This window comes from Drosophila sulfurigaster, chromosome 3 (genome assembly GCF_023558435.1).
Source record: "Drosophila sulfurigaster albostrigata strain 15112-1811.04 chromosome 3, ASM2355843v2, whole genome shotgun sequence".
In the NCBI taxonomy this organism is placed as follows: Eukaryota; Metazoa; Arthropoda; class Insecta; order Diptera; family Drosophilidae; genus Drosophila; species Drosophila sulfurigaster.
This window is the reverse complement of record NC_084883.1, coordinates 44,483,337-44,496,832: the sequence shown is the minus strand read 5'-3', so window position 1 is coordinate 44,496,832 and position 13,496 is coordinate 44,483,337. Positions and strand designations below refer to the sequence as shown.

The window sequence follows — 13,496 nt, the reverse complement described above, 5'->3', positions numbered from 1 at the left end:
GAAAAGGGGAGGGGGGCAGCTTAGGTGCTATTAATAAACAGATGCTCATTAGAGTCAATGCGTAGCTTGGAAGCTGCTGAGTTGCTTTAAGCGGATTTTAATTGCTGTCAAATCCAATGAGTTCTAATCAATCTGCAAAATTCGACAAACATTTTGATTGTCTCTCAATATTAAATTACATCGATTTCAACTTGAGAACTTTACGTGTTTAACTGCAATCCACGCGTATATAATTACACACAATAAACACATAAATATGTGAGACGCAAATAATTATTATTTTCGTTTCGCATAATTTATTAATAGATTTCTTAAGTGCGTTGATAGCAAATGGAATTTGTTGTCCGCAAACATTCTAAAGAGATTTATGGAGTCGAGTTATTTTGTTTTTGTTTTTGATTTATGGTAGTTCTATGTAAATTAAAAAGTATTTATAGAGCAAAGGTGTGTGGGGTTCTATTGAAAAACTTCGTCCTCTTTAAACTTCTTTTATTTGAATATAAGCTTATTGGAATCAATGTGCTTTTAATCCTTACCACTTAAGGATTTTCAATTACAAAATTACTTTCTATTCAAACTTATTTTATATTTGTATCATCTTTTTGGAATCTACGTCCATTTTTTTCTAAAAGAGTAAACCGATAACATAAATAAAACCAATTAACCAAATTAAAGGCATATTTCTTTTGCTTTTTGTATACATACAAATTTTAGAACTAGCAAGATTACATATTTCAATTGTAGCTTAAATCAATATTTAAAGAAATATTATTTGCTCGAAATAAAAGCCAGACAATAACTTGTTGTCAAACCACATTTATTATCACCGCTCAGGAAGCAGTTTAGGGTCAACTTTTCTCAGCCGGCAACCTTGATCTTTAGCCAGATTTGCCTGCAAAAAGTTGCTTAAGAAATGTGGTTGTTGTTGCTCTTGTTGCAAAACACCGAGAGAGAAAGATACAGTTTAAACTCTGAACTTTCCGGTGTGGATTTCAGTTGCCGCAAAAGTTGTTGATTCTCGGTAACTTTGGTGCTTCCGTTTCGTGTGCCTCGGAATTAGCCTTGTTGTTTTCACAGTGCCTGCGACTTCCTTTACAGTCAGGACTTTCCCACTATTTTCCCACTTTGGCGCCCACATTTCGTGCGGCTGGCCGGTAAAAAAAAAAACGAAAACGAAAACAAAAATGCCGTGATGAGTCAAAATAGAACTGCATCACGTGCCGATGATGATGATGATGTCTCGTCACAATAACATATAAACGAAAAGAGAGTAACAACAAATGTGAACAGCACTCTTCAGTTGCCAAGTCGACTCGCCTTTGTTTTTCTTTTTTATATTATTTTTTTGGCAATGCGCGCGCAGCACGTGTCTGGCAAGGACAAAGGCAACAACAAATTCTCGCTCTCTCGCTCTTAAGTAGAGCAGCGACTCTCTGCGGCTCTCGAGTTGTGCTCAACTGGCTCCGGCTGGTCTCAGTCCTGCCTCGTCCTCGTTATTGCCATTGCCATTGCCTAGCTGCTGCTGCTGACTGCTGGCTGTTGCCTCGCTGTCGTCGCGTTGAACTCGTCGTCGCCCCAAAACACAATTGAAAAGCAATTAAAAAGAAAAACAACAAATAAATAGAAGGTGCAATATTCGATTTGCCAGGAGAGGCCATAAAAGGAGCTGCATCTGCGACAGGGACACAGCAAAGCAACGAACAACAAACGATTAGTTTTTAACACAAAACAACTTGAACTAACAACTATCGAATATGGTTAGGACGACAGGCGGCTGCCTCTAAAAAAAAAAAACGTGCAGCGAGTTTTGTTTGTGTTTTCATTTGATATATTTTTGTGTCGATTGCCAAGGCTGCTGCAAGGCAGGCAACGTGGAGTCATCAACGTACTCGTCCTCGTCCTCGTCCTCGTCGTCGTCATCTCAATCAGCCTCTGCTCCTCCGTTGCCATTGCCATTGAAGTTGCAGCTGCAGCGACGTCGCACGTTCTGCTGCTCGCTGTCCCGTTACAGCGGCGCTGCCTTGCAACTGGTGCAGAATCTCAAGTGAGTTTCGGTTTTTGTAATTTTGGCAACCTGCTGAGGTTACTCAATGTCACGGTTGTCCGCTGCCTGTTGGCAACTTGTGGACCATAAATCGTTGTTGCATTTGTCATAAATAACAAATCAATTAGTAACCAACAATTGTCAATTGCCATGCACAACAAATTGCAAATTGCAAATTGCCAAGTGCAAATTACCGTTTGAATAATGAACCGGACGAACGAGCGAGCAACACAACACATTCATTCCGTATGCAATTACCATCATTATTAACCCATTGATTGCCCCTCTTTGCTCATTTGCAGAAAAGTCGCACAGAGTGTGGGCGATATCATCGTACAATTGGACGTATTCGTGGAGCAACAGGAATGCGACGAGGCCCAGAGTCCAGGCTGGGCGCCCGATGGCATCAATCTGAATTCGCATCTTGATGTCTTTTACGCGATACTGCGACAGGTAAGGCGACAGTTATCCTACTCTCTCACTCTGTGTGTCATACGCGGCGTATGCGTAATATTTGCATGTGCATTAAGTATACGTGCCGTGTGCATATGTGGATTACTCTGGCTAATAGAAGAGCGTGTGTGCTTGTGGCTGTGGTGAATGTTTCTGAGTGTATGCATGTGTGTGTGTATGTGTGTGAGTGTGTACCTGTGTGTGCATTTGTGTGTTTGCTTCGTTGTTTGCACTCAGTCAAGGCTGCGGCAGTTGCCGCTCTGCACGCGAGCCGGGATAAATGTCAGTATAGTAACTAGGAAATGAAATGGCAGGTGGACAGTTCAATAGTAATTTATTTCATTTTAATTGTATTTAAATTTATTCCTTTCAACTGTGGTGGCGCCATCTAGCGACATGCCCAGCTTGCATACAGTTAATTGATGGCAATTCTTTTAGCACATTCTTAGATTGGCAAATTTATTAAAAATGCATAAACTAGTTTAGTTAAAATAAATAGAAAACATTCATAAATTAATCTTCTTGCTTTGTGTCACATTTCAATGCAAGATTACTAGGCAAAATGAGCACTAAAAGTGTAATTAAGTTACACAATTGCTTGCCTAAAATGATCTTCACTATTATTTTTAAAGCTCATTCCCAGCAAGCAATATTACTAAGGTATGCAGCTATGTGTAATAGCTAACTAAACACTTCAGCGTGTTCTAAAATTCTATAATAAATAAATAAATTAATTAACATTATTATTTGAAGGAGTCGTTCTAAGCAACCAATGTTGCTTATATAGATCACCTTGCAATAACATAGTAGGGACAAACTGGGCACTTAGAGGATCGCAAATAGTACAATTCAATAAGTTACCAAATGATTTACTTCAAAAAATGCTCATTACTGTTTCTAAAATACGTTCTCAACAATAAATTTAGCCTAACTAGACTACAGCGTTAACAGTTCGTATATTGCAGTCGAACAAGTTCTCACATTGTCAGCTTCAACTGATCTTTAATAAATATAAACAAAACAGTCGCATTATCAATTCAAAATTAATACCTTTCTGTTTGTTTTATTTGCCATTAATAATTTAATTATTGTTAAGGACTGTGCTAACAGATAAATCAAACTTTTCGTTGACTCGTTCAATTTCACGCAAACTATTGCAAACCACCAACATATGGCCCCATAATATTCCTTCCTGTTCCTATATCTAACCGTATGTTCTCTGCTCTCTTCGCCAGGTGGCCGACAAGCCGCAAGAGGGTCCATTCCTCAGCATACTGCAGCATCTGCTGCGCGTTGACTCCCGCGAGCCGCTTAGCGATGTCATCTGGGACACTTGCGAGCGTCTCGTGCATCGCGCCACCCTCATCGAGTCGCCCGACGATGCAGTGCGCCTGCTGCGCCAACAATCCGCCCAGAAATTCACGTGCTCCGCATGTCGAGCCAGCGATGCCACAAGTCCAACGCGCAAACCTGCGCAGCCCGCACAGAATGCCGCCAAGCCACCGCCGCCACCACCGCCGATGGCACCAGCAGCGCCCGCTCCACCGCCACCGCCGCCGCCCATCATGAACGGTGGTCTCACGGTGAACGGACACGGTCCAGTACTGCCACCGCCACCGCCACCTCCGTCCATGTCGCGACCACGCACTCCAATGCAGCCGGTGGCAGCGGCGCCAGTGCCGACGGTTGTACTGCTGCCACAGCAGGATACGCCGGCGCCCAAGGCGAAGATGAGGACAATTAACTGGGGCATGATATCGCAGAGCAAGGTGCTGATGAACAACGACAACATCTGGAGCAACATGGCCACACAGCATCGCGACTCTAGCCAAAAGGACATTGATTTTATCGAGCTCGAGGATCTCTTTCAATTGCAATCCACCAGCGGACAAGGTTCACCCAAGCTGGGCAGGGATACCAGTGGCAATCAGTCGTCCAGCGGTTACGATACGCTCGATCGCAAGTCCAAAAAGGAGGCGGAGATCACGTTGCTCGATGGCAAACGCAGCCTGAATGTGAACATCTTTGTGAAGCAGTTTCGCAGTGGCCATCAGAATATCATTCAGCTAATCAAGGATGGCGTGCACGAGGAGATTGGCGCAGAGAGATTGCGGGGACTGCTCAAGATACTGCCCGTCATGGATGAACTGGATCTGCTGAAGAGCTTCAACGGCGACAAGACGCGTCTGGCCACGGCTGAAAAGTTTCTGCTGCAGCTGCTCGAGGTGCCCAAGTAAGTCCTGAAATAATTCCAAAAGATTCTTCTTATTAATTGCATCGTTTTCTGTAGCTACAAACTGCGCATTGAGAGTATGTTGCTCAAAGAGGAGTTTGCCGCCAATGTTGCGTATCTGGAGCCCTGCATCAATGCCATGCTCTACGCTGGCGATGATCTGCTGAACAGCAAAGCGCTGCAGGAGTTGCTCTATTTGCTTGTCGTCGCGGGCAATTTCCTCAACTCTGGCGGCTATGCGGGTAATGCTGCGGGAGTTAAGCTCTCCTCGCTGCAGAAGCTCACGGACATCAGGGCCAACAAACCGGGCATGAATCTCATACACTTTGTGGCCCTCCAAGCGGAGCGACGCAATCCCGAGTTGCTGCAGTTCACCGCGCAGCTAAACACGCTCGAAAATGCCAGCAAGTAAGTCTTCAGTTCTTTATAATATCAGTTTATTAACTTCTGATAAAAATGAAAATGGGTTTATTAAGTTTGTGAGCTAGACACTGGACTATTATAGGATATTACATAATCTTTTCCTAGTTAAAACTTGATAAATCTCAGAAAATGAATGGTTTATTACAGTCAAAAGTTAACTGTAGCTTTCTAAATTCTTTTGAAGTATTTTGCCAAAAACACATTACATTATCATTTCCTTCTTTCCTACTGATATCTCAATATTATTTAACAAAGAAAAACCTAAAACTAAATAGACTACACATTAAATACTTAATTCTTCATATTACACACCCTAAAGATTTGCTATTTTCAAATCTCAATTATCTCGAATCTTGACAATAAAAAAAAATACTTTTTACTCATATTAGATTCTTTTCTTTCTCTTACTAAAAGACCTTTGTTTCGAATTGGGATTCAATTTCGTAATGTAGTGCATTAAAACAGGTTTTATTTTAAATCTTGTAAGCATTGCTCCCGTTACATAATCACAAATCTGTTATTCCTTTTCAGAACAACCATGGAGCAGATCAACAGCGAGATTAGCACGCTGGAAAATCGCATAACCAAGATCAGCAACCAGATTGAACAGCCCGAAACGGATGCGGACATCAAGCAGCAGATGCTGGACTTTCTGCTGGCCGCAAAGTCGGAGTTGTCGGTGCTGAAGGAGGGCATGAAGCAGGTGGATGCGTTGCGTCTCAAGTTGGCCGAGTTCTTTTGCGAGGATGCGGGCACATTCAAGCTGGAGGAGTGCTTCAAGATCTTTCAGAATTTCTGTGATAAGTTTCGGCAGTCAATCAAAGAGAACGAGAAACGAGTGCAGCAGGAGCAGCAGGCGACTCTGCGACGCAAACAGCGCGAGGAGCAAATGGCCAAGCGAGCCAGGCAGCGTAAGTTCGAAGTTGAGACTTAGCAAGGATTAGCAACTAATGACTGTATTTTTACAGTGGGTCAGGCAGGCACGCCTGTCTCCGACTCAGACTCATTTCTGGGCGACGGTTTGTTCGATCCGCGCGCCAGTCCCGCGCTAAGCAGACGCCAGCTGGGCTCAGGAGAGATCACCAATGGCTTCATACGCCTCGAGCAGGACAGCAGCGCCTCGCCAGACATTACACCCAATGGAAGTCTGCGTCGGCGACCGAGTCGTGTGCTGGCCGGAGAGGATGAGCTCATGGAATTCCTGCGCCGCTCCACAGGACCTTATGATGGACACGCTAGTCGCGATCGCAAAGTTGCCTACGGCAGTCTAGGTAAGTGATCCTCATCCTCCCTTTTGATTCCTTTTCTTCAACTGTTTTTCTTCTTTGTCTTCAGATCGCTCCATAGGCAGACGAGCTCGCTCCGGCAGCTCGAGTCGCAAGCGTCCGGAACTGCTCAACATTGATTTTGGCGTCGATCGCGAACGCGCCTGCTCGCCAGCTCCTTTGCTGCAGCCCCAGCCTCAACAGCAGCAGGATCGCCTGCAGTCGCCCTTGGCCAGCAGCGGCACGGGCACGCCCACAACCACAGCGAATACACCAGTCAGCAATGGCCCCACAACAACCATTCACATTCAGTCACAGCATCCACAACAGCAACAGCAGCAGCCGCCCACGACAACAGCGCACGAGGATGCGAAACCGAGGTTTGAAATTCCTTCTATTATATTGACTATTGCCTGTTTTAAATAATCCTTAATGCTCACACTTTATATTGCTACCATATGTTCCTTTTACATTTTAAACACCAAAATCTTCGAAATTATTTTGAAGAAATTTATTCCTTATGTTCCTACACTTTTTTTAAACTTATTTTAAATAATCCTCAATACTTCTCAAGAATTTAATATATTATTTACTTTACTCATAAACTGCTTAATATTTGTTGGTTATATCAGAATAAAAATAATGCCTTAAATGTTCAATATTCTTTTGGTTTTGATTTTTAAACTAACACGCTTAAAGACATGAATATGTTTTATATATATATATATATATAACGCACTAACTAACACTTCTTAAACATGATGAAATATTTACAAATGTTTAAAATGCAACCTGTTTTTAGTTACCATTCCATTCCTATATATTTGTATCTTTTATATTAAAATTTGCACGAGTTGATTGTTAAATTATTAATTTCCTCCTCATCAGTTAATTTTACAATCAATTAAAATCTATTAAATTCATAAGAGAAAAAACACAGTTATGAATATCACCATTTAATTTAACTACAATCAAAAACTTGTCAATGCCAAATTAACGCAATTTATTATTGATAAATTAACTTTTTATGTTGATGACTAGTTAACTCCCCAGGGAATAATTACAGAAAATCTTAGAGTTCTCTTCTTCTCTATAAAAAAGAATTAAAAAGCAGAGTTCGTTTTTTTTTTAATAATTTCATATTGCATGTTTTATGTTAATATTATTATTGCTATAGTTGAAGTGAAGGGTACATAAAATGTATTTTTAAAAATATAATCTTTAATTCCTTATTAAAAACACAAAACATTTTTGTTTAATATTATTTATTATTTGTCTGTTTCCTAACACTACAAGAAAAAGCTTATAAATTACGGGGCTAGTTATTTTGATTTGATTTTACCTTCTCTTTAATTAATTTGATATATAATTTCTATAATTTTTATATAGAATATCCCGTGAATGGCGCCAGAAAATCGAGACTTGGCTGCAGTCCAACGAAAACGATGAGAAACAGAACGAGGAATACAAGCGGAAACGTCGCCTGGTAAATGCGAATCGGCGATCGCTCGAAAACGAATCTGGTAAGACATCATAAACCCCATTCCCAATGGCAACATCTCTAATCTCTAATCATTTGTTTCACAGAAAACGAACGAAAACTGGATCCATTGCCAGAAGAGAAGATAATGCCAGCAACAACATCGACCACAACAACGGCAACAACGACGCCAACTAATCCAACTAATCAACACCACAAGCAACGAGATCAGGAGACGCACAAAACTGCTGACAAATACCAGCGAGTCTATGCGGACTGGAAGCCATCAAGCACACTGGACAACACCGATGTGGTGGGCAACATTCAGGCGATTGCCGATGCCGCAACGAAGTCGCAACCACATCTGACCACCGCCGAGGAGCTGCGTCAATATCGCCGCCAGCGATCGCAGGAGCAGAGTCAAACTCCTGGCGTGTTGCACTCGATAGCCGAGGAGGATCGTCGCAAGTCCATTATACAGCTGCTGGGCGAAAGCGACGGCAGCGCCGATTGCCTGAAGATCTATGTGCGACGTCCCTCCGCCATGGACATGAAACCGGAGCCAGCGAAGCCAAAGGAAGCGGCCCCATCTGAAAATATAACATCATCGGCGCATGAAGATCCCTTTGCCAGTCTGTTGGATCATCACAAGAGTCACAACGAGTCACAGTATGCGTCCAAGGAGATTGATGCGGACAACATTGAGACGCCGCCAGTGACGCGACGTGTGCTGGCCACGCCCAACACCACAGTGGTCACCGTCAGCATGACGGACAAGCCAAAGCATCTGCCGGAGGAGAAGAACACGACAGCGAGCACCGCAGTCTCGACAGCGGAGTCGGATGCACCAGGACACTTTGACAGACACGCTTCAGCAAGACGCACGCGACGTTACAAGCGACCCACGGACTACAGCAGCGGCAACGAAGAGCTGGCAACGTCAACCAACCAGGAGATCAAGCAATCAGCGAGCGCCAATGAAGTGCGAAGACTGCAAAAGGATGAGCAACAAAGGGAGCGTGAACGTGAGCGGGAGGAGCAGCCGGACAAGGCTCGCAACATTACCAAGCTGGAGAAAGTGGGTCGCCACATCAGCTCCATCAACCAGGAAGATGTGCGCGAAGCCATACGCAATCTCAAGTCACCAACGGGCACACCCGAGCGTCCCTGGAGTCCGCCACGCGAGCTGACGCCCAGCAAGCTGAAGCTAAGTGCAAGCGGACATCACGAGCTCAACGACGAGGGCTTCGAGGAGACGCAGAGCCTGGTCTCCGACACGCCATCGCATGGCAAAGGCGAGAGCACCAACTCCTCCTGCAACGAGACTAATGATGCGCCCTCGCAGCAACGTTCGCGTCCGCTGTCGAAGCAGAAGACAACGACGACCAGCATCATGGGCATGGGCATGGGCAGTCGCCTCTCGGATCGACTCCAGCAGGCGCGTCTCCGCGGCAGCTCCACAAGTGCGGCACCAGGAAGCAGACACAATCCAATGCCAGCCACACAAACTGCATCCCAGTCATCAGCAGCAGCGAGTGCAACAGCCAAGCGCAGCCTCTCGGCGAGTCGTCCGCTGCGCATGCCCAACGGCAGCCCGATGCTGGGTGCCACTCCCAACGGCAGCATACGCTCCGCGTCGGGTGTGCGTCGCGATCCCAGCTACGCGTTGAACGCACCCAAATCCCGCGACGTCGAACGCAGCAGCTCCAGGAACAGCTTACGCTCGTCGCGCTCCTCCATCAACAGTGCCGCCTCCACACAGACCGTGGTGCGTCGTCTGCCCTCAGTGCAGCGCACCGCCACCGTCTCCGTGGACTCCTCACCCAGCAAGCGTCCACTGGCAGCCCAAAATGCACGTCCAGCCACAGCACGCGGTGTCCCAGCCAGTCGCAGCAGCAGCAGCGGTTCCAGTGTGGGTCCCAGTGTCATCTTGGTGCGCAGCAAGCTCACGCCTGGCCAGACGACACGCAGTGCTCAGGCAGCGGGACAACCGTTGGGCAACAGCACAAGTTTCAAGGAGAATCAAAGCACGAGCACAACGGCGGCAACAGCTTCGGCATCCGCCTCACGACTGACAGCAGCGCGTAGTGCGATGCTGGTGAAGAATGTGCTGAATCAGCAGGCGAAGACAAGCAGCAACAGCAGCAGTAGTAATCCTCAGCAGCGCAATCCTCGGCAATCCGTCAGCAGCTTTATGCGTCCCACGGCCAGCAGTGCCACGAAGCGACAGAAATAAGTAAAATACAACAAAACACAATACTATTTAGGGAAAGCTGAAAGACACAGAGAGAGAGTACAGTATAATTATGTATTAAGGATAAGAAGGACTCGTCCAAGTTAACACAAGACACAAACGAGACAAAAACGAGGAACAAAGACAAGTTACAAAACGCAGACAAGCATCTACTCTAAGCCGTCCAAGTAAACGACATCAAAAGAATAACAAAATACAAACAAATGACAATTACAATTAAAATTAAAATTACAACAAAACGTTTCGAATTTCTAGGCAGGATTTTGCACAATAAACTCCACACATACACACACACACAAACACGTAAACGCTCCAAGCGTATGTTATTTACCAAGTAGCCACTAGTTTAGTATGGGTCCAACCATGGGTCCGTTGATTCCCAGCACATTCCAAAGTAATAAACGCCCCGTAAAACACCAAACACAAACAGAAACAAACACACATCCAGAGAAACAGGTGCGCCCCGCCGTGGAGGACTCGTCACAAATGTGTTTCAAATGCGAAAGGTTTTTCAAAGCACTTTTCCATCAGTTTCCAAGGACCTCTTACATTCTAATTGTTAAGCATAAAGACAAATATCGTTGAAAATTCTTAATATATTTGAGCACAAAATACACATTTACAAAAAAAAAAAGGATATTAAAGACAAAATACTAGACGTTAAACTATTCAACTCTAACTTAGATTTTAAGAAAACACACAAATAAAAATGAAAAAAAAGTTACAATTGTCTTTTCCATATATTAACATTAACAATTAGTTTTAGACATTATTCGATTATACATGTGTAGGTTTTTTTATAGACAGCGCGTTATTTACAACTTGTGTAGTTAAAACAAAATGCAAATGAAAACCAAAATCATAAAACATTATTGTTAATTGATAAAAGTATACGTATTGATATTGATACTGAACAAAATGACAATTACAATTCTAAAAAAAATAAAATACAAACAAAAAAGCAAGCTTTAAAAATGCATAATAAATAAAATACAATAATAAAAAAAATCTACTTAAAATCTAATCGACTTTATAAAAGACTTTCTCTTTTACTTTCCCCCTGGCAGTAGCTTAACAACTAAATATCTAAGACTACCAGACTTGAAATCTCTGTTTGACTACTCTAGAGATTCGAGCAGTTCCTGTTGCAGCTGTTCCTGGTTCACAGCTGGATGTACATAGTTCTCCTTATCAAACCATTCCTCATGGTTCTCTAAATAACTGCAAACAATGACAGAATTAATCAACGAGGCATGAAAAATACAATTAATCGACTTACTTTATGAAGGAGTTTAAATGTTTCAGCAGATCTTCCAGCTTTTCATTGGATATAGGCGAAACATTCAGATATTCTGGCAACTTAACTGCAAATAGATTAAAACGATTAATAAGTAATTAAATAAAATGAAAGCAAGCAAAGTAAGCTTACCCAATAAACGCGCCAGATGAGGTGCGCCAAACATCATGGATTTCTCTGGCCGCGACTCTGCGGACAACAATCTCCAGTTAAAGGTCTCACAGAGGAAGCCGTACATTTCGAAAGGCAGTTTGTCAGCTGCCTTATAAGGTGAGTTGCGTTCATCGTAGGCGAGAGCCATGCTATTCTTGCCACTATTATTCACAATGTACTCGAGGTATTTATCTCGCTGCTTCTTGTACTCAACGCCGCCAAAAACATGCTCATTCTCGTCATCGCCATTCACTACCGCACTCTGGGTAATCAGCTCTGCATCGACATTGATATAGACAGCAGCGTTGTTCAGCATAATGCTGCAGTTCTTTAAATTATCATCGGTTAAATGCCTGTGTACATAGTCTTTCTCCTCCTTATAGAGCAGGTGGTCCTCAAGATGAAACTCGAAATAGATGCGCAATCCATCAACAACTTCCTTCAGCATGCAAACACTACAAATTACGATTCGATTAGTTGCGATTAAGTTTGAATTAAAATTCTTGCTCACTTACATGGACATTACACGGTCGTATTCACGCTCCATGCGCGCATTTCGACTGGTCGTGACGCGACCCCGTGAACTGTCCTGTTTGATGCTAATCGCCAGCTCCACAGCGCGCTGCTTCACAAAGTTCTCCAGTATGGTCACGATGGGCATGCGAGCGGGCAGCGCATGCTGCTTGCCCAGCATACAGACCATGTTGTAATCATACTCCATGTAACCGCGTAATCGTTCACTAATGCGCAGCATCACACGATCATCCTGATTGATAAACTTATCCTCATCCATCGACATATTGTTCGCCGACTCTTTCTGTGGCGTGCGCATGCTGAAAATCGACTTGCCACCTTTGCGGCCACCGCCGCGTGCTGCTTTCCGTGTCTCCCTCATTCCGCTGGCATCTACTGCACCTGCTGCTGCGCCGGTTTTGTCCGCTTTCCGGCCACCGCTCGAGTCGCGTGCTCGATTCCCACTGTTGTCCCGAGAACGCGAGTTTTTATGTGAAAAATCCTGGGATATGTCCAGAGGATCAGCAACCGAGTCCTCTAGATTACCAGCACCACCTCGCGTCAATCGTTGCTTTTTACTTGCCGGCAAAGTGGGTGTCTTAGTGTCTTTGTATGAGTAGCCGCCACTTCTGTAAGTAATTTGTAAACAAACCGTTACACATACACTTAAAGCTCACACAGACAGTGTCGTTGTGTATACTCACTTTTGTAGCTGCGCGGCCTCAGCCAGTTCACGCTGAAGTTTGCGATTCTCTTCGTTGTCTTTTAAAAGACCGGAGGCGCGCACATTTCGATCCCAGCTTGAGCTCCAGCCTTGAAAATGAATTTTGTATTCAAAGTACGTGTAATTTGCCTCGTCCCTTTGCTCATACACGGCCAATACCTATGATGAAAAACAGTTTTTCCGTGAGAAAAATCGAAGCCGACCACCTCGTGTTTGGCACTTCTATTTGACGTTTCGTGCGCCTGTGTGTGTGCAATTTTGCGAGTGTGCTTGTGCATGGTTACCTTACTGACGTACAAAACCCTCGCCTTCGATTCGTCGGGTTCGTAGCACAGGACTCTTTCGCCCCGGTTGAAAAGCTGCACCTCGTTCTCTCTTGCCGTCATCACTTTTGTATGAACACACTACTGCTATTTATTATTAACTTATGCCTAAATTATTGTTATTTATAAATTGCACTCGTCGCGTCGCTCGCGATGTTGCTCTTTAGCCATTCACGCAAAAAGGCACTTACACCAGGGCTGGGAAATTGCATGAATTTATAGAAGCCGACTAGTTCCATTTTGGTCAATATCTATATTGCTAACACACTCGATAAATGCGAAGATAACGGCAACTCAAGTTACAAATTTATTTATTTATTTTATAAGCTAATAT

General features: G+C 43.9%; 2 protein-coding genes across 4 annotated transcripts in view; one reads left to right on the top strand and one right to left on the bottom strand.

Annotated features, from left to right (window-relative positions):
* LOC133840430 (formin-J) overlaps positions 1-10,791 on the top strand; it is a 45,432-nt gene extending 34,641 nt beyond the window's left edge. For 2 of the 3 annotated variants that reach the window (XM_062272244.1, XM_062272243.1), the window contains exons 5-12: positions 2,347-2,497; positions 3,733-4,730; positions 4,788-5,138; positions 5,685-6,064; positions 6,122-6,424; positions 6,489-6,798; positions 7,808-7,941; positions 8,006-10,791. In XM_062272244.1, the coding sequence (XP_062128228.1) occupies positions 2,347-2,497; positions 3,733-4,730; positions 4,788-5,138; positions 5,685-6,064; positions 6,122-6,424; positions 6,489-6,798; positions 7,808-7,941; positions 8,006-10,134 (4,756 nt within the window). In that variant the 3' untranslated portion in view covers positions 10,135-10,791. The remainder of the gene's footprint in view (positions 1-2,346; positions 2,498-3,732; positions 4,731-4,787; positions 5,139-5,684; positions 6,065-6,121; positions 6,425-6,488; positions 6,799-7,807; positions 7,942-8,005) is intronic. The other variant, XM_062272245.1, reaches the window with a different exon arrangement.
* Positions 10,729-13,372, bottom strand: LOC133840433 (protein male-specific lethal-3). Its single transcript, XM_062272247.1, has 6 exons — positions 13,124-13,372; positions 12,820-12,998; positions 12,118-12,744; positions 11,582-12,057; positions 11,432-11,516; positions 10,729-11,373 (listed from the first exon to the last, which is right to left on the bottom strand). The coding sequence occupies exons 1-6, from the start codon at positions 13,223-13,225 to the stop codon at positions 11,271-11,273; spliced, it is 1,572 nt and encodes a 523-aa protein (XP_062128231.1). The 5' UTR covers positions 13,226-13,372; the 3' UTR covers positions 10,729-11,270.
* Positions 13,373-13,496: the final 124 nt, after the last annotated feature.

Coding starts and splice junctions, on each gene's coding strand:
- LOC133840433 (XM_062272247.1), bottom strand. CDS start 13,225: ATGACGGCAAGAGAGAACGAGGTGCAGCTTTTCAACCGGGGCGAAAGA. Junction 12,999..13,123: donor GGGTTTTGTACGTCAGTAAG/GTAACCATGCAC, acceptor TTTTCATCATAG/GTATTGGCCGTGTATGAGCA. Junction 11,374..11,431: donor CATTTAAACTCCTTCATAAA/GTAAGTCGATTA, acceptor CATTGTTTGCAG/TTATTTAGAGAACCATGAGG.